This window comes from Bufo bufo, chromosome 5, assembly GCF_905171765.1.
Source record: "Bufo bufo chromosome 5, aBufBuf1.1, whole genome shotgun sequence".
Taxonomy (NCBI): Eukaryota; Metazoa; Chordata; class Amphibia; order Anura; family Bufonidae; genus Bufo; species Bufo bufo.
Window position 1 is genome coordinate 274,419,575 of NC_053393.1, and position 20,187 is coordinate 274,439,761.

The window sequence follows — 20,187 nt, forward strand, 5'->3', positions numbered from 1 at the left end:
TCAGGGTAAGAAGAGAGGCAGATAAAGTGATGCACCTATCATGCCTACTGCCTACTGTACAAACCTGTGGGGGCAGTGCTATGATCTGGGGTTGCTGCAAGAATGAGGTCAGCTAACTACCTGAACATACTGAATGACCAGGTTATTCTTTCTTCCCCGATGGCACGACATATTCCAAGATGATAATGCCAGGATTCATCGGGCTCAAATTGTGAAAGAGTGTTTCAGGGAGCATGAGACATCATTTTCACACATGGATTGGCCACCACAGAGTCCAGACCTTAACCCCATTGAGAATCTTTGGGATGTGCTGGAGAAGGCTTTGGGCAGCAGTCAGACTCTACCATCATCAATGCAAGATATTGGTGAAAAATTAATGCAACACTGGATGGAAATAAATCTTTTGACATTGCAGAAGCTTATTGAAACAATGCCACAGCGAATGCGTGCCGTAATCAAAGCTAAAGGCTTTTTTTTTGGTGGCGACTTTTTTATTGGATAGGCAGTGTATTTCTGCTACATGATATGTTCCCCAAGAGGTCATAAAAAAAACCTTTGGGGGACACTGACACTTTAAAAAAAAAAAAAAATTGCACCTTTTCCTTTTTATTTTTAACTTTTATTTGTATTTTATTAATATTTTATTGTATTATTTTTTTATAATTGGTTTATTACTTATTTTTTTTAATATATTTTGCCACATAATATGTCCCCCAAGAGGTCATAGAAAGACTGTTGGGGGACAATGAACACAATTTTTTTTATTTTATTTGTATTTTATTTTTTTTATTTCCTTTTTTTATTTTATTTGTATTTTATTTATTTTTACATTTTTTTTTTAAATTTCTATTATTTTTTAAATATATTTTTGCCTCATAATATGTTCTCCAAAGGGTCATAAAAAGAATTTTGGGGGACAGTGAGCACTCTTTTATTTTGAACTTTTTCCTTTTTTTTTATGGTATTTTATTTTATTTTTTATAATTTTAAATTTTTTGCCACATAATATTTTTACTTTTGAATTTATTTGTATTTTATTATATTTTTTATTTACGGTAGTTTTCAAATTTTTTTAAATAATTTTTTTTTTATATTTTTCCACATAATTGGTCCCTAAGAGGTCACTGAAAGACCTTTGGGAGACAATGAGAAACTTTTTTGTACTATTTCCACTGTAACTGGGGCATCCAAAGGAACCCCATTTACAGGGAAAACAGCCCCCTGTGGGTGTTTGTAGAAGGCAGAGCTAGCCAAATGCGTATTTTCCATTTTTATCAGTTGCCTCTGCCCAGATGTTTGCATTTGGTACAGACAGGAGGGCTCAGAAAGGAAAGGAGTGCCATTTCAATTTTGGAGGGCAGATTTTACTGGAATGGCTTTTGGGGGGCCATGTTGCATTTGAAGAGACTGAGGTACTGATACAGTGGAAACCCCCCAAAGCTACACAATTTTTGAAACTACACGCCTGAAGTGATTTATTGAGGGGTGTAGTGAATGCTTTGACCCCACAATTTCACTGCAGGGCCTCCAATCGGAAGTCACATGGAGCCACATCTGGTAGACAACCCTTTTGATACTACATGTGTGGACTTGACTGAATGGACAATATGACACAACACACTTTTCTCTACGTATACACTCACAATAGTATTGACGTAAACTGTATAAACATTTATATATAAAATGTTATCTTACCTTAAAGAAGCCTTTACATCCCTCACACGTTCTAACACCATAGTGTTGACATGCAGCATTATCTCCACACACTGCACAAGTTCCCTCTCCAGATGAAGAGCTTCTACTAGATGGTGATGAAATACTTTCTTCACCTACCATGTTAATTGCCTGACCAGTTGAAAGTGGGGAAAATACAAGATTTGATACTTTTGATACTGGTAGATTAAATGATAACGATTCCACTGGTATTTGTGTTGGGTCTCCTTGAGAACCTACTGGTATGTTATGAGAAGAGTCATAGCACACTGTAGGATTAGACAATGGTGTACACGGAGAAGTCTTAAAATGAAAAATTGGAAATCGTGGAGAAACAGTTTTATGCGAGGAATCCATCAAGTGGCTGGGAGTCGTACATGAATGTGTACCTGAAAAGGTGTGAGGTTCTTCCCACTGTGGTGATTGGTGAGTTGGAAATCCAAGTGTAGATGAAACTGATGGAGGTGACGATTTGAAATACACTGAAGTGCTGGGCATGTCATCTTGGGTTTGCTGAGAGATTGAACTTTGGTAGCTGGTCAAATGCGTATTTTCCATTTTTATCAGTGGCCTCTGCCCAGATGTTTGCATTTGGTAAAGACAGGAGGGCTTGAGTTCATAGCTTCCTGAATAGCCCTCAATAAAAGTGCTAAAACTTGGCAAAGATGATGTTGCTGAAGCTGTAACCTCAGTGCTGCTTAATTCCATATTACATTTTGTAGGTGAAGTGAAGTCTACACTGAATTCAGGAACATGACCATAAACCTGGGTCACGTATGTAGAACCAGGTGGAGTGGGATTATACTGTACACAGGGCATATCTGTAAAGTAATTAAAATATTAATTAAATAATGTAAATAAATATCCTTCACAAATCCTTTTCAGATATATGCATTTTCTTTTTCATTACACTAACATCAAATGCATAACTTACTCACAGCTGGCGTAGATTTCAGTTTGTGGCACAGAGCCAGCACAAAATATGACAAATTTATTAAGAAGTGTGCCTCATAATAATTTCAGTATATCTTACTTCAACTGATTTCTTATTAAGACTGGCATATGGAGCGCCAGTCCTAAAGGGGTTGTCTCATCTCATCTCACTAGGATATGCCATCAATGGCAGATAGTTGTGAGCCCCCTCCTATGGGACCCACTTCTATCTCCAGAACAGGGCCCCTGAAGTGAAGCAGAGTGTACTATGCAAACATGGCCACCCTCCATAACACCTCAGTGTTATGAAATTTTCGAGAAAAAAAATGAGTTATATGAAGAAAAGGAATGAAGGACAGGGATAAAGCTATTGAAAATTCGGTTCAACAAGTGAATTTGGTAGTGAATGGGCTCAGACTCAAAGGTCTCAGTCTCAGACTGTTTAACCCCTTCCTGATGTTGGGTCTTTAAGATGGCAATCACTCTGAAGTGGAGCGAGCGCCATAGCCGTTGGGTGCCTTATAAAGTTTAGAAAAATTAAATAAATGTTGAGGTGTACAATATTTACTATTGTATATTTTTTTATAAAGGACATTTGTTCACATCTTGTTTTTCATACCCAAATACTAAATGAATTACAATCAATTGCAATTAAATCTAAATAATTTTATCAAGTAAATTTTATGCATTTGCAAATAACTTTAAAGTGGTACATGGTTTTCTGGTTTGTAGTGAAAATTCCAGAGGGAATTTGTCAACGTAAAAGTCCAAATATTCATAATTTATAATACAACCTACCAGGATCACTGACATACCATAAATGCAAGTTTAGTAGGTACAGCGTACACTATAGGTCTGTAAAGGCAGTGCCACATGTTACAATGCCTTATCTCAGACATCACTCTGCTCTGAAGCTACTGACCAAAACTGCTTAACCTCTGCACATGAAGAGAGTTTGCAAAAATCTACGATCTGCAAACAGTATTTTTTCTGAGGACAACTAGCTTTCTAAGTATGCCTTTGCACATGGCAGATTGCACATGGATTTCTCATGAAATCAACAGATTTTTCATCACAGAAATTTTCTGCAACAAAATCTGTCACTTGTGAAGTGCTGTCTGAAAAGTGACTTAATGTATAACTGTGCATGCAGTCGCTGCATCAGGTGAAGGCTAGATATATTATGCGAGTTAGGCCTCATGCACACGACCGTTGTGTGCATCCGTGGCCGTTGTGCCGTTTTCCGTTTTATTTCGCGGACCCATTGACTTTCAATGGGTCTGTGGAAAAATCGGAAAATGCACCGTTTTGCAGCCGCATCCGTGATCCGTGTTTCCTGTTCGTCAAAAAAATAGGACCTGTCCTATTTTTTTGACGGACAACGGTTCACGGACCCATTTAAGTCAATGGGTCCGTGAAAGAACACGGATGCACACAAGATTGGCATCCGCGTCCGTGATCCGTAGGTTACTTTCATACAGACAGATCGAAGATCCGTCTGCATAAAAGCTTTTTCAAAGCTGAGTTTTCACTTCGTGAAAACTCATATCCGACAGTATATTCTAACACAAAGGCGTTCCCATAGTGATGGGGACGCTTCTAGTTAGAATATACTACGAACTGTGTACATGACTGCCCCCTGCTGCCTGGCAGCACCCGATCTCTTACAGGGGGCTGTGATCCGCACAGCCGGTAGCTCCTCCTACTGGTAAGTGACAGATCATTAAGCAATGCGCCGCACAGACCTGTCACTTACCAGTAGGAGGAGCTCCCGGCCGGTCACAGACAGCGCAGCAGGTAAGTATGATGCTTCTAATATTGCTAAGTAACCATGGCAACCAGGACTGCAGTAGCGTCCTGGTCGCCATGGTTACCGATCGGAGCCCCAGCAATTAAACTGGGACTCCGATCGGAACTCTCCGCTGCCACCAATGATCGGGAGGGGGGTTAGAGGGGAGGCCGCACACTGGCCACCAATGAAAATAATACAATAGAGGGAGGGAGGGGGGGCCGCACACTGTGCCACCAATGAAAATAATACAATAGAGGGAGGGAGGGGGGCCGCACACTGGCCACCAATGAAAAAAATACAATAGAGGGAGTGGGGCCGCACACTGTGCCACCAATGAAATTAATACAATAGAGGGATGGAGGGGGGGCCGAGGGGGGTCTGCCCCCTGCTGCCTGGCAGCCCCTGATCTCTTACAGGGGACTATGATACGCACAATTAACCACCCTGAGGGGTTAATTGTGCGGATCACAGCCCCCTGTAAGAGATCGGGTGCTGCCAGGCAGCAGGGGGCAGTCATGTACACAGTTCTTAGTATATTCTAACTTGAAGCGTCCCCATCACCATGGGAACGCCTCTGTGTTAGAATATACTGTCGGATCTGAGTTTCACGATCTAACTCATATCCGACAGTATATTCTAACATAGAGGCGTTCCCATGGTGATGGGGACGCTTCAAGTTAAAATATACCATCGGATTGGAGAAAACTCTGATCCTATGGTATAATAGGGACTCCTGACTTTACATTGAAAGTCAATGGGGGACGGATCCGTTTGCAATTGCACCATATTGTGTCAACGTCAAACGGATCCGTCCCCATTGACTTGCATTGTAAGTCAGGACGGATCCATTTGGGTCCGCATGGCCAGGCGGACACCAAAACGATTTTTTCTTCATGTCCGTGGATCCTCCAAAAATCAAGGAAGACCCACGGAAGAAAAAACGGACACGGATCACGGACCTACGGACCCCGTTTTTGCGGACCTTAAAAAAAAACGGTCGTGTGCATGAGGCCTTATATGAAGGAAAGGGATAAAGCTATACAAATTTGGTAAAACATGTGAATTTGGTAGCTCAAACTCAAAGGACTCCTTCCCAACATCCATTATACATGTATGGAAGATGTCACGTCTTTAAAGATGGCGCCAATTCCAGAGCAGAGTGAGCGTCATAGCCGCGGGTGCCGATCGCATATTTTTAACACCTTAGATGCCATGGTCAAACGTGATCATGACATCTGAGAGGTAAAGAACTCCCCTTTTACCCAAAATTTAAATAAACAATAAAAAAAATCATAGGCATTGCTATGGTCGAAAATGCTATACTATTAAAATATAAAAAATATTTATCCGATACAGTGAATGGCATAATGGAATAAGAGCAAAATGTCAATTAACTGTTTCTTCACTGCTTCATCTCCCAAAAATGTGAATAAAAAGTGATCAAAAAGTCACACACACTCCAAAATTATATAAATAAATAACACAGATCATCCTGCAAAAAATAAGCCCTCACACAGCTCCATAGACATAAATATAAAAAGGTTATGTGGATCAGAATATGGTGATAAAAAGAAAACAAATAGTTTACCACATAGTAAATGCTGTATCAAAACCGATAAAACTGCTGTAGAATTGTGTGTTTTTTTCCAATTCCACTCTATTTTGGATTTTTTTTCCAGCTTCCCACCACTTCATATGAAATATGGCAGAAAGACAATAGGTCTGCCAGTGAACAGCTTCACTATTCCAAAAACAAGAGGTCTGCCAAGATTTTCTAGACTACATAAGGAAAAATACATGGACTCTACCTACAATACTGAATACTTCATTACTTTACATATTTAGCCCAAGAGGACAAGAAAAGGATAAGTGAGAAACAAATATTTAAAGGGATTGTGTCACCTTCAATATCTTCTGCCAGTTAAAACCAGATTGTGACACATAACAAAAATATTTAAAGGGATTGTGTCAGTTAAACCAGATTGTGACACATACACATGTTTTCTAATGTATTATGATTTTTTTCTCTTATTTCCTAAACATGTTGCCAACAACATTTAGAAAATGTCGTAGACATAGTCTGAGGGAAATCATTGACTTCTATGGGAGAGTTTCCTAGGTATGCTCCGATCAGGAGGGAGTAGATGTAAAATCACCTATTGTGAATGGTAGGTCCTGTGTTATCTATATATACACGTGATATCTGCCATTGTAATTCTGTCTGTGATGATAAAGAGATAACTGGTGAAAAGGGACCTGTAGAGAGCAAGAAGGGATGCCTATTATTAGCCAGTGTAACCAGTGTGTCAGGATTTTAGGATTTTTTAATATAGTGACATGCAAGATTAAAAACACTGTCATAAATTCTTCACAAATATTTTTAACATAAACACTTGATTTAAACAATAGGTAATTTTTTATGATTTTAGTTTTTTTAATTGAAATAAAAATTTGAAGAATAAAAAAAGGAAAAAACGTGCAAAAACAAATCTGAGAAAAAAAAGAAATAAAATTAAAAAAATTGTAAAAAATGAAAAAGAAAATATTTTTTTTTAACCAAAAAATGTGCAGAATTTGTGTCTGGCACAGTTTTTTTCACAAAAAAAAAAGATGACTCGCGTGAAAAAACAAGTAGCAGCTTATAGTTCTGTAAGGTTAGTTTGACATTTCATTCTGAAAGTCTAGAAAGGTGAATCTGGCCAACCTATCCCACCACTGCCTGACAACAAAGGAAGACTCAAGCAAACAACATTTTTTGAAAAACACAACTTTTTTTTTACTGAATTCACAACAACATGTTGAATAAAGTCAATAAAAAATGGTATAAATAAAGACCCAAATAAATTATAAATCAAATATTTTGCCCGTTAGCGCAGTATTAGCTGGAACGCCTCCAGCATCACTCCTTTCTGGTATGGGCACTGTCCAGTGTATGCACCAGGGCCAGTGGCTGCATAATACTTGGGCAGAAGTACATTCGCCTGTCCTGGGAATACAGGGGTGGTGAAGACTCCATTAGCCTGATTTGCCAGGCCTGGGAACATGTGGCCCAAGGGGGTGTTATAGATGTGTAACTGGTGCTTTTGCTCTGGCCCAGAAATGTCCAACTGCCTGCTAAAGGTCACAAGTATCGTTCCCAGACATGAACACCTCAACAACACCCATCAGTGCTGTTTAGCAGAATAGTCTAAGTTCTGGTGCCATCTCCTTCACATAAGGCATCAGGTTTCTCAGAAAAGAATCCTCTGGCCTTCCTCACTGTTTTTATTAAGTCTAGAACATGTAAACCAATCATGTCCTGCGTGTCCTTGGCCTTAACAACACTGGTCCCACTTCTTCCTCTGTGAAGAGTGACCGTTGGTAGTGGTGTTGGCATGAAACGGGCTGGAGAAGAATGGCTCCTCTAGGGTCTGTGCACAAGGAGAATATGGCTTCTCGGTGGATGAAGTATCTGTTGGTGTGGCCTCTACCTCGGTCTCGTCAGAATCCAACTCACCTGGAATATCTTCCAGGCTGTCTTGAGTCCTATAGTTTGCAAAATAAGCAGAAAAAAAGAAATAATTAAAACATATTTCACATTTTCCTTTTTTTTTTAAATAATTTAGGACACAGTGTAGAATGGAAAACTTTTAACAGCGTTCTAACAAACACCCCAATTGGTGTTTGATAAGTAACATGAATTAGTATGGGAATTCGCATACTTCCATGCTGTCGTCTGTCACAAGCAAGATAAAATTCTGCATAAGGGCTCATTCAGACGGCCGTATGAATGAGTCTGCATCCTTTCTGCAATTTTGCGGAACAGGTGCGGACCTATTTATTTCAACAGGGCCGCAAAAGATGTGGACAGCATCCGTGGTTCCGTTCCGAGGCTCCGCAGAAAAGATAGAACATGTCCTATTCTTTTCCGCAATCACAGACAAGAATAGGCATTTTCTACTATGGTTGCGGCCATGTGCGGTCTGCAAATTGCGGAACACACACGGACAGTATTCGTGTTTTGCAGGATCCACAAATTGTGGATCCGCAAAGCACTATGGCCGTCTGAATGGGCCCTAAAGTGACGTATGGAAGTATGGTAAGTACTATAGTATGATATGCAAGAACAAGAAAACAACACGGTTCCCCATAGTGCAGTTCCCCATAGTGCATAGAGCAAATACCAGGCATAACTTTGACTATGGCATGTACAGTAGATATGCACAGCAACCACCACTTGTATATGGAAACAAGAACAAAAGAAAAAAAAACAGGCAAAATCATTGGACACTGCTGGCACAAGGTACTTCACGACAATCCAGAAAGTATTGAATAAATTATGACTTTATTGGCTACACATTTCGGCACTGAATTAGTGCTTTCAACAGTCAATAATGCAGCTTCCACAAACATTAAATGTTTATCTACAAAATAAAACATGATAAAACAGGAAAAGGAAATTACATCATAGAAAAGGTAAAAACGGCCTAAAATAAAAACACATTTGATTTGAACCTATAACACTAACAATAAGAGGCTGCAGTACTAACCACTGGGCCACTGTGGCTGGACCTAAACATGTTAGGTCTCATGCACACGACCGTATGTATCTTGCAGTCCGCAAAACACAAATCTGCAAAAAATACTTTGTGTTCACGTTTGTGTGCATTCCATATTTTGCAAAGCGGAACAGCTGGCTCTTAATAGAACAGTCCTATCCTTGTCTGTAATGCGGACAATAATAGGACATGTTCTATTTTGTTGCGGAACGGACATACGGAAATGGAATGCACATAGAGTAACTTCCATTTTTTTTTTGCGGAACCATTAAAATGAATACAGTCCGCAAAAAAACAAAAAACGGAATGGACACGGAAAGAAAATACGTTTGCATGCATGAGCCCTTAGGCTTCATTCACACGACCGTGCTGTGTTTTGCGCTCCGCAAATTGCAGAGACGCAAAACACGGATGCCCCCATGTGCATTCCGCAATTTGCGGTACGGAATGGACGTCCAAAATAGAAATGCCTATTCTTGTCCGCAAAACGGACAAGAATAGGACATGTGCGTAACGGAGCAACAGATGCGGACAGCACTCTGAGTGCTGTCCACATCTTTTGCGGCGCCATTGAAGTGAATGCGGCTTGGATGCGGACCAAAACAACGTTTGTGTGCATGAGACCTGTGGCGAAACCAACCTCGCCACTGGGTTTTGGAGGGGCCTGGCTGCTGGCCTCTTGCCTCAGGATTATGGCCCATACTAACTTTTAAACCCCTGAACCTATTCAAGTGAATTTTGGATAGGTTTGTCCCCAGGTTATACTGGTTAAATTGATGTAAGTTATATGTATGGACAATGTAAACTCACAAAGTTGTAACAATTTATAATAAGTATAGCTTGTCAGCTTGGGAGATAGTTGAGTGGATAGACAGAGGGGAGGAATATGCTGGGTGTGTTTCTATTGTCCCATTGTGCCATTGTCCCATTGTGTGTTTAAATGGTGATGTCTGTCCTGTTGTTCTCACATGTGTATTGGTGATTTCCCTTTGTCCTGAGAGATAATTGGATTGCTCCTCGGTTGTCTCCAGGACAGAGAGGAGGAAACCATGATGCATTGTGGGGATGTGTTGTGTCTGTATCCTGAATTGCTACATATCTGTCCTGTGTCGCAGTCTTCCTTCTGGTCCCCTAGGGGCGTGTACACCAGATGGGCTTGGTTGCTGTACTTACATTATATGTGTTGTAACATATTGATTGGTTGGATTTCAAAACCCTGTGGGCGGACCTGTATTTGCAACAACTGTAATAAAAACCAGGCTGGGTGTCCCAGCACCTCAGACCACTGCTTGACCCTCAACACGGAGCCTTGTCTCGTTATTGGGGGGATCCCCTGTATGCTGTTAGAGACTGATTGCCAGGAGTGTAAGCTGATTCCTGTTCGTCTGCTAGCAGCTATTCGTGAGGTTCCAGGTTGGAGTGCTATTTTGTATCCAGTTCGGGAGTTTGGTATTCTGCAGTAGCTGTGCCTGTCTCTCAGAAAGGGGCATATCGCCTAAACGGATTTTAACCCCTTGTCTGCTGAAACGGTCCGTTACAAGACCTTATTCAGTTTTCTTAAAACACAGGTGCAAAAATGTTTTATTTGAACTTCTGACTCCAACAAATAGGAAGCTGTAGTAATAACCATTAGGCCTAGTGTTTAGAACTATAATCTAATTTGCATAAAACAATTATCATAAAATATTTATAATTTAAATGATATTAACATAATCATATATTAAAATGTCAGTGAAAAATGTGAAATGAGGTCAACAATAATAAAACAGTGCTAATTGAAAGTAAAAAATTGTATCTGAGTGCATGCATGTGTGTGTTCACATACATATACTGTACATGTACAATGTGTATCTAAAAAAAGAAAACAGCAGCAACACTGGAACTGATAAAGTACGCAAAAATCCAGACCTCGATCCATGGGCCAAAAGATAAAAGGGATCACAGCACTCCAACTGCAATTGTGAAAAATTATGGATATATTCTCAAGTGTCCATAAGCATGCAATGTTTCGGGTCTCACCTGGAGCTTTTTTTCAAGTATATTGTGAAATCCAAACATGGCAACTTTAAAAAGGCCCATACAGGTAGCAACATTATAATGTATGCAATTTACACCCATTGGATCTGCTAAATTGTGAGAACCTTAAAGAGAACCTGTCACCGGGATTTTGTGTATAGAGCTGAGGACATGGGTTGCTAGATGGCCGCTAACACATCCGCAATATCCAGTCCCCATAGCTCTGTGTGTTTTTATTGTGTAAAAAAAACGATTTGATACATATGCAAATTAACATAAAAGAGTCATATCTTGCTTGTGTGAGCAGAGAAGAGTCATATTTTCAAGCTCTGACTCATCTCAGGTTAATTTACATATGTATCAAATCGGTTTTTATACACAATACAAGCACACAGAGCTATGGGGACTGGGTATTGCGGATGTGCTAGCGGCCATCTAGCAACCCATGTCCTCAGCTCTATACCCAAAATCCCGGTGACAGGTTCCCTTTAATCTGAGCATAGTCACAGTCATATGTGGTGGCACAGTGGAGTGAAGCGCTATGTTAAGGTAATGTGTTGGACCGATACGTGTTCATTCTTCTCCTGAGTGACTGGACAGTACATCCCATGTACTGTAACTGGCATGGGCACTACATAATCAGTAGCACAGTTAAGAAAAGAAGAATTGTGAAAAGTTTTCCTGGTGGTCATAGAAGTAAACTGGAAATTGTTACAGCATATAGAGAATTGTTTTTTGGATTGCACTCGATGTCCCAAGTTATGAGGTGCAAAGTGGAATAGATATGCTCCATAGCACAATACTATGGAAGTACCACTGCACACTCTTTTGGTCCGATGCAAGCAAAATATCTTTTCATTGCAAGTCCTCCACGCAGAATAGAGAAACCCCGTGGAACAGCGACATAGCGCTGCGGGGAGGAGTGTGTGTCAAGCTGGAGTGTCTACTCCTCCTGCTTCCTCCTCCTGTGACTGTGAAGATCTGAGTTTGGACCGGAACGTCAGAACCATATGTCAGGTGATTTTTTTGAGCTAATATTCTCCTGATATTGCAATTGATTGTATGGAGGACTTGCAATAAAAAGATATTTTACTTGCATCAGGCTTTGCTACATCTGTAAGGCCTGTTTCACAGCCTGCCGGATCCATAACTACAGTGTACATTCGTGAGCTGCCGGAAGTCCGCCCAACCCCATTCACTATAATGGGGAACGGAACAGATCCAACCGCAGAAAGGCAAATATGCCGAGAGGCAGTCGGTCAAAAAAATATGACAGTTAGGCTACATGCACACGAAAGTATTTTGTTTCCGTGTCCATTCCGTTTTTTTGCGGATAGGATGCGGACCCTATCATTTCAATGTGTCAGCAAAAAATACGGACAGCACACCGTGTGCTGTCCGCATCAGTATGTCTGTTCCGTAGCCCTGCAAAAAAAATAGAACATGTCCAATTCTTGTCCGTTTTAGACATTGTTACAATAGATCCGCAAAAAAAATGGATGGCATACAGATTTTTTATGTTTTTTTTTTTTGCGGATCCGAAATTTGCGGATCGCAAAACACACACGGTCGTGTGCATGTAGCCTTATACTTTAAGGTTCTCCCAATTGAGCAGATCCCTCTTTCTCCGACAATAGATTCCAGAAACCAACGAGAATGGCATGTTTGTAGCCTTATTCTCTAAATGACATAATAGAGACTTCCTTCTAATATTGCTTTTTTTTACATTAGGTTTTTGACACTATTCTTTAACTACCGATTTTATTTCTTTTTATGTGTGTGCATCTTATGTGTGTATATGAGTATCTACTTATGTATTATTGTACATGCATGTGCATGTGAACACACACTTGCATGCATTTAGTTGCAATTTTTTACTTTCAATTGCCACTGTTTTAGATCATTATTATTGTTATAGCATTGTGAATGATCATATAATTTAAATTATTTAATAAGTATTCTTTGGTAATTGTTTTATTCAAATTAGGGTAACATTCTAAAAACTTCTTGTTTCAGGTACACAAGTTGGCGCAAAGGTCAGTACTGCAGGTTCCTTTTCAGAAGTTCAACCTGTTTTTCTCTTGAACCTGTGTTTTAATACAGAAAACTGAATAAAATCTTCAGGTCCAACAACAGTGGCCCAGAGGTTAGTACTGCAGCCTCTTACTGTTGAAGTTATGGATTAATATCTAATGTTGTTGTTTTGTTTTTGTTTTTTATTTTTTGCAGTTTTGACCCTTGACCTCATTCTATGATACCATTTCCTTTTCCTGTTTTAGCATGTTTTAATTTGTATATAAATCATTAATGTTTGTTGTAACTGCATTCGCCTGATGAAGGTACTAGTTTAGTGTCAAAATGCACAGTCAATAAAGACATAATTTATTCAATACCTTCCGGATCAGCTTGAAGTACCTTCTGCCAGTAGCGCCCAAACATTTTTCCTGTTTTTTTTAAACTTTTGATCTTGTTTCCAAATACTACAAATTGCATCTAACTTCACAGATATGTTAACAATAAAGCAAAAAAAAAAAAAAAACGTATAAAAAAAAACAGCTGTCGTGTATAAATGTATGGATATTTGATTGGGGGGAATCTCCAATCCTTAACTGATTGGTGAAATCCCACCAATATTGGTACCGATTAGAGATGAATGAATCGATTTCGACTAATTGAGTTGTCTCATCAAAAAAAGCTCTTCATCTGAGAGTGGCGTCCCCATTGCTAAAGAAGCTCCCCCTGGCACTGTACATTCACTGCTACACTTCCAGGTAGCAGTTCCAGAAGCAGAGAGCTTTTGCGCTTGCACTGCTCCGAGGAGTGGCGGCGCTGGTGCAAGATTTCAGGGTCAAGAGGGATGTCTGGCCATGTCAATCAAGCAGCAGGGGGGAACTTTTTCAGCAGAAAATGTAAAATTAGGCAAAAAATACCTAGACTCAGCATGGTATTACCTATACAATTAGGACAAAATAGTGACAATAGGGGTATTTATGGTTGTGCCAAAAGGGTCTGGGTCACATGCCAGTAATTTGTAAAGGGCAATCGGGACAACATGGAGACAATATAAAAGGGCCATTAAGCTTCTACCAGGTTTTGTTAGGGTGAACTAGCAGGACTTGGTGGGGGATGGTGGAGACATCTTGGAATGAACTTACTAATTTCTTGGTGATGGGTATGTTTTCAGCATTCCCAAGGGTCTGGCAGCAGTTCTTTAATGATCTCCTCCCATACTGCATCCTTGCAGACATGGTCATGATAGAAGTCCACTCTCGCAGCCTCACGATTAGGCCTTCTGCATCTATATGATGTGACATGGTGCTTCACAAATTGGCAGCAGAGTTTTCAGTAGCTCTTTTGAGGTGTGTCTGGCCTATCCCAGATGTAGACCAAACTGAACATAACAAGCTGTGAGAGGATTTCCAAGCGTTTTCTGGCAACAAATCCATGGCATACAAAGAAGGCTTATGCTTGCAGAATGGATACGTACACGCAACAACAACAAATATGGATGTGTTTATGGCCCCATATAAATAAATGGTTCAGCATGCTACCTGCAAAAAATGCTGAAAGGATACTAAAGCAAAATACAGCAATATGCATGAGCCCTGCCTGACATAGAAAAAAAATAATAAAACTGGCTCGCTACCTAAGCCAAATGGAAGTGGAAGGTTTATAAGTAGCGAGTGTGGACTTTGTTTCAGATTTTCCACAGATTGCAAACTCTGCATTGCAAAGTGTGAAATCAGCATTGGAAATCCCTAGCATAAATTTACATGCTATGATTTAAAATCTGCACTGCAAGACAATTTATAATACAGAGTTTTTTTGCAACATGTCAATAAGATTTTTCAAATATCATCCACTTTGCTGCAATTGTTGATTTACAGCATTTCAGTCCCATGTGGACTTACACTAAATGTACAATGAAACGATAAAAATTAAAGACAGGGAACATATGTATGTTCGACAACAGACATGTATCTTTTCTCATCAAAATACTGATTATTGGTGCAACAGCAACAGCAATTTTTTTTTACTGTGTACAGTAAGAAAGCTATACTCATTTCACATCTCTGAGACTTACTGATTTCACGTCCATCTGATGCAACATGATTATAAAATTATACATGGTAGTGTGAAATGTTTCAGCAGACAACGCTTACATGTTCGGGTCTCAATATGGTCCACCTTAGGCCTCATGCACACGAATGTTGCTTTGGTCCACATCCGAGCGGCAGTTTTTGCGGCTTGGATGCGGACCCATTCACTTCAATGGGGCCGCAAAAGATGCTCCATTGCTCTTTTCCGTGGTACGCAAAAAAAAAATAACCTGTCCTATTCTTGTCCGTTTTGTGGACAAGAATAGGCAGTTATATCAATGGCTGTCCGTGCCATTCCGCAAATTCCGTGTTTGCGAATCCGCAATTTGCAGACCACAAAACACACAACGGTCGTGTGCATGAGGCCTTAACCCCTTTGGGACACAGCCTTATTTCACCTTAAGGACCAGGCCATTTTTTGCAAATCTGACCAGTGTCACTTTAAGTGGCGTTAACTTTAAAACGCTTTGACTTATCCAGGCCATTCTGAGATAGTTTTTTCGTCACATATTGTACTTTATGACACTGGTAAAATGAAAAATCAAATCAAAAAAATTAATTTTTATTTATAAAAAAATACCAAATTTACCAAAAATTGCAAATTTCCAAGTTTCAATTTCTCTACTTCTAAAATACATAGTAATAACTCCAAAAATAGTTATTACTTTACATTCCCCATATGTCTACTTCATGTTTGGATCATTTTAGGAATGATATTTTTTGGGGATGTTACAAGGCTTAGAAGTTTAGAAGCAAATCTTGAAATTTTTAGGGACCAGTTCAGGTCTGAAGTCACTTTGTGAGGCTTACATAATAGAAACCACCCAAAAATAACCCCATTCTAGAAACTACACCCCTCAAGGTATTAAAAACTGATTTTACAAACTTTGTTAACCCTTTAGGTGTTCCACAAGAATTAATGGAAAATAGAGATACAATTGAAACTATGTCCCATTTGAAGCCCCCCTGATGCACCCCTAGAGTAGAAACTCCATAAAATTGACCCCATCTAAGAAACTACACCCCTCAAGGTATTCAAAACTGATTTTACAAACGTCGTTAACCCTTTAGGTGTTCCACAAGAGTTATTGACAAATGGAGATGAAATTTCAGAATTAAAATTTTTGGGCATATTTTCCATTTTAATCCATTTTTTCCAGTAACAAAGCAAGGGTTAACATCCAAACAAAACTCAATATTTATAGCCCTGATTCTGTAGTTTACAGAAACACCCCATATGTGGTCGTAAACTGCTGTACGGGCATACGGCAGGGCGCAGAAGGAAAGGAATGCCATACGGTTTTTGGAAGGCAGATTTTGCTGGACTGTTTTTTTTGACACCATGTCCCATTTGAAGCCCCCCTGATGCACCCCTAGAGTAGAAACTCCAAAAAAGTGACCCCATTTTAGAAACTACGGGATTGGGTGGCAGTATTGTTGGTACTAGTTTAGGGTACATATGATTTTTGGTTGCTCTATATTACACTTTTTGTGAGGCAAGGTAACAAGAAATAGCTGTTTTGGCACCGTTTTTTATTTTTTGTTATTTACAACATTCATCTGGTTAGATCTTGTGATATTTTTATAGAGCAAGTTATTATGGACGCTGCGATACCTAATATGTATACTTTTTTTTTATTTATGTAAGTTTTACACAATGATTAAATTTTTGAAGCAAAAAAAATCATGTTTTAGTGTTTCCATAGGCCTATTGCACACGACTGTATGGCTTTTTCAGTGTTTTGCGGTCCGTTTTTCACGGATCCGTTTTTTGTTTCCGTTTTTCCGTTCCGTTTTTCCGTATGGCATATACAGTATACAGTAATTACATAGATAAAATTGGGCTGGGCATAACATTTTCAATAGATGGTTCAGCAAAAAACGGAACGGAAACGGAAGACATACGGATGCATTTCCGTATGTGATCCGTTTTTTTTGCGGACCCATTGACTTGGATGGAGCCACGGAATGTGATTTGCGGGCAATAATAGGACATGTTCTATGTTAAAACGGAACGGAAAAACGGAAATACGGAAATGGAATGCATACGGAGTACATTCCGTTTTTTTTGCGGAACCATTGAAATGAATGGTTCTGTATACGGAACGCAAAAAACGGCCAGTAAACGGGTAAAAAAAACGTCCGTGTGCAGGAGGCCATAGTCTGAGAGCCATAATTTTTTCAGTTTTTGGGCGATTACCTTGGGTAGGGTATGATTTTTGCAGGATGAGGTGACGGTTTTATTGGCACTATTTTGGGGTGCGTGTAACTTTTTGATCGCTTGCTATTACACTTTTTGTGATGTAAGGTGACAAAAAATGGTTTATTTAGCACAGTTTTTATTTTACATTTTTTATGGTGTTCATCCGAGGGGTTAGGTCATGTGATATTTTTATAGAGCCGGTCGATACAGACGCGGCAATACCTAATATGTATACTTTTTTTTATTTATGTAAGTTTTACACGATAATATCATTTTTGAAACAAAAAAAAAAACATGTTTTAGTGTCTCCATATTCTGAGAGCCATAGTTTTTTCAGTTTTTGGCGATTATCTTAGGTAGGGTCTCATTTTTTGAGGGGATGAGATGACAGTTTGATTGGCACTATTTTGGGGTGCATATGACTTTTTGATCGCTTGCTATTACACTTTTTGTGATGTAAGGTGACAAAAAATTGTTTATTTAGCACAGTTTTTATTTTTTATTTTTTACGGTGTTCATCTGAGGGGTTAGGTCATGTGATATTTTTATAGAGCCGGTCAATACGGACACGGCGATACCTAATATGTATACTTGTTTTTTATTTATGTAAGTTTTACACAATAACAGCTTTTTTAAAACAAAAAAAATTATGTTTTAGTGTTTCCATATTCTTAACCATATTTTTTTTTAATTTTTGGGCGATTGTCTCAGGTAGGGGCTCATTTTTTGCGGTATGATGTGCCGGTTAGATTGGTACTATTTTGGTGGGAAAAAGCCTTTTTGATCGCTTGCTGTTGTACTTTTTGTGATGTAAGGTGACAAAAAAATTGTTTATTTATCACAGTTTTTATTTTTATTTTTTTACGGTGTTCAGCTGAGGGGTTAGGTCATGTGATATGTTTATAGAGCCGGTCAATAAGGACGCGGCGATACCTAATATGTATACTTCCCCCCCCCCCCTATTTTTTACCAATTTTTTCTAACTTTATTTGGGGACAATTAAGTTTTTGTTTATTTTTACTTGAAACTTTTAATTTTTTGGGGGGAAAACTTTATTTTTTCAACTTTTTTTTCACTTTATTTTTTGTCCCACTTTGGGACTTCAACTTTTGGGGGACTAATCCCTTTGCAATGCATTCCAATACTTCTGTATTGGAATGCATTGGCTGTATGAGTAATACAGTGAGTATTACTCATACAGCTTCCGGCCAGTGAGATCCAGGGGGCTGGATCTCACATTCTCGTCACCAGAAGGCAGCGCGATGTCTTCCTTAGGCATCGCGCTGCCTTCCATGCCATTGGGTCCCTCTTACAGGCGCATGGGGACCCAATGGCACCGCCCGCCGCCGCAGCTAAAAGCCGCGAACCGCAGGTCTGAATTGACCCCCCCGCGCATTTAGCCAAGGTGCCTGCTCAATGATTTCAGCAGGCACCTTGTTCCGGGCGGCGGTGATCGGAAATACACATGACGTACCGGTACGTCATGTGTCCTTAACCACCTTAGCTCCCCTAGCTTAAACACCCTTAATGACCAGACCACTTTTTACAATTCTGCACTACACTACTTTCACGGTTTATTGCTCGGTCATACAACTTACCACCCAAATGAATTTTACCTCCTTTTCTTCTGACTAATAGAGCTTTCATTTGGTGGTATTTCATTGCTGCTGACATTTTTTGTAACGGTCGCGTACACACACACACAGGGGGGGAGGGAAGTGACCACTGCGCTCCACCCTTACCCCTGGCCCTGCCTACTTGCCTCGCGAGTCCTAATGACAGGGGACAACTGGACGGCAATCCCTAACTTGGAAAAAGTGCAGGGATGACAGACAGACAAACAACAGGACGTGAACGGACCGAGTCAATACCAGGAAAGCTACAAAGTACAAAGGATTAAGCAAAGAATGGTCAGGAGAAGCCGGGGTCAAATACCAGGAGAGCAGAGAAGTACAAGAGGAGTCCTAAGAGAGTAGTCAGGTGGGAGCCGAGGTCACAATACCAGGACGGATGCGCAGTACAGGAGGATCAGGCAAAAGGATGGTCAAGGAACAGGATCAGGTAAGTATTCAGCAGTCCAACAAATAGCCAGGAACCTAGAAATTAACAGGCAACCTGTAGCCAGCAGGCTGCCTGTATTTATAGTGGGGAGTGAGGGTCATGTGACGTGGCCAGCGTCACATGACCGACAGACCAACCGGTCGAGCACCGAGTGATCAGCTCGGCGCTCAATGCAGACTTAGGAGCAGGGAGCCACCCAGCTAGTAAAGCCGCCCTGGGAATGAGGTCAAACACAGATCCTCATTCCCAAAGCTAAGCAACAGGTCTGCGGGCGATGGGGGACCGAGTGTACCTTCGGAACCCCGAGACATTTTTACTTTTTTTGTTATTAATCGAAATTTACCGAAATTTTTGCCAAAAAATTACATTTTTCACTTTCAATTGTAAAATAAAAATAAAAAACTACATTTCTATATAGAATTTTCTCTAAATATATTGTTCTACATGTCTTTGATAAAAAAAATAATGTAATAAGTGTATATTTATTGGTTTGGGTAAAAGTTATAGCGTTTACAAACTATGGTACAAAAATGTGAATTTCCGCATTTTGAAGCAGCTCTGACTTTCTGAGCACTTGTCATGTTTCCTGAGGTTCTACAATGCCCAGACAGTAGAAAAACCCCACAAATGACCCCATTTCGGAAAGTAGACACCCTAAGGTATTCGCTGATGGGCATAGTGAGTTCATAGAACTTTTTATTTTTTGTCACAAGTTAGTGGAAAATGCAGCTTTTTTTTTTTCTTACAAAGTCTCATATTCAACTTGTGACAAAAAATAAAAACTTCCATGAACTCACTATGCCCATCAAGAAATACCTTGGGGTGTCTTCT

At 39.8% G+C, this 20,187-nt stretch overlaps 1 protein-coding gene across 1 annotated transcript in view; it reads right to left on the reverse strand.

Moving 5' to 3' along the window:
- The window catches only part of NR4A3 (nuclear receptor subfamily 4 group A member 3), a 240,368-nt gene that overhangs the window by 166,804 nt on the left and 53,377 nt on the right, over nt 1–20,187 (reverse strand). Inside the window, exon 3 of the mRNA XM_040433015.1 lies at nt 1,696–2,534. Coding sequence (XP_040288949.1) covers nt 1,696–2,532 — 837 coding nt within the window. The 5' untranslated portion in view covers nt 2,533–2,534. The remainder of the gene's footprint in view (nt 1–1,695; nt 2,535–20,187) is intronic.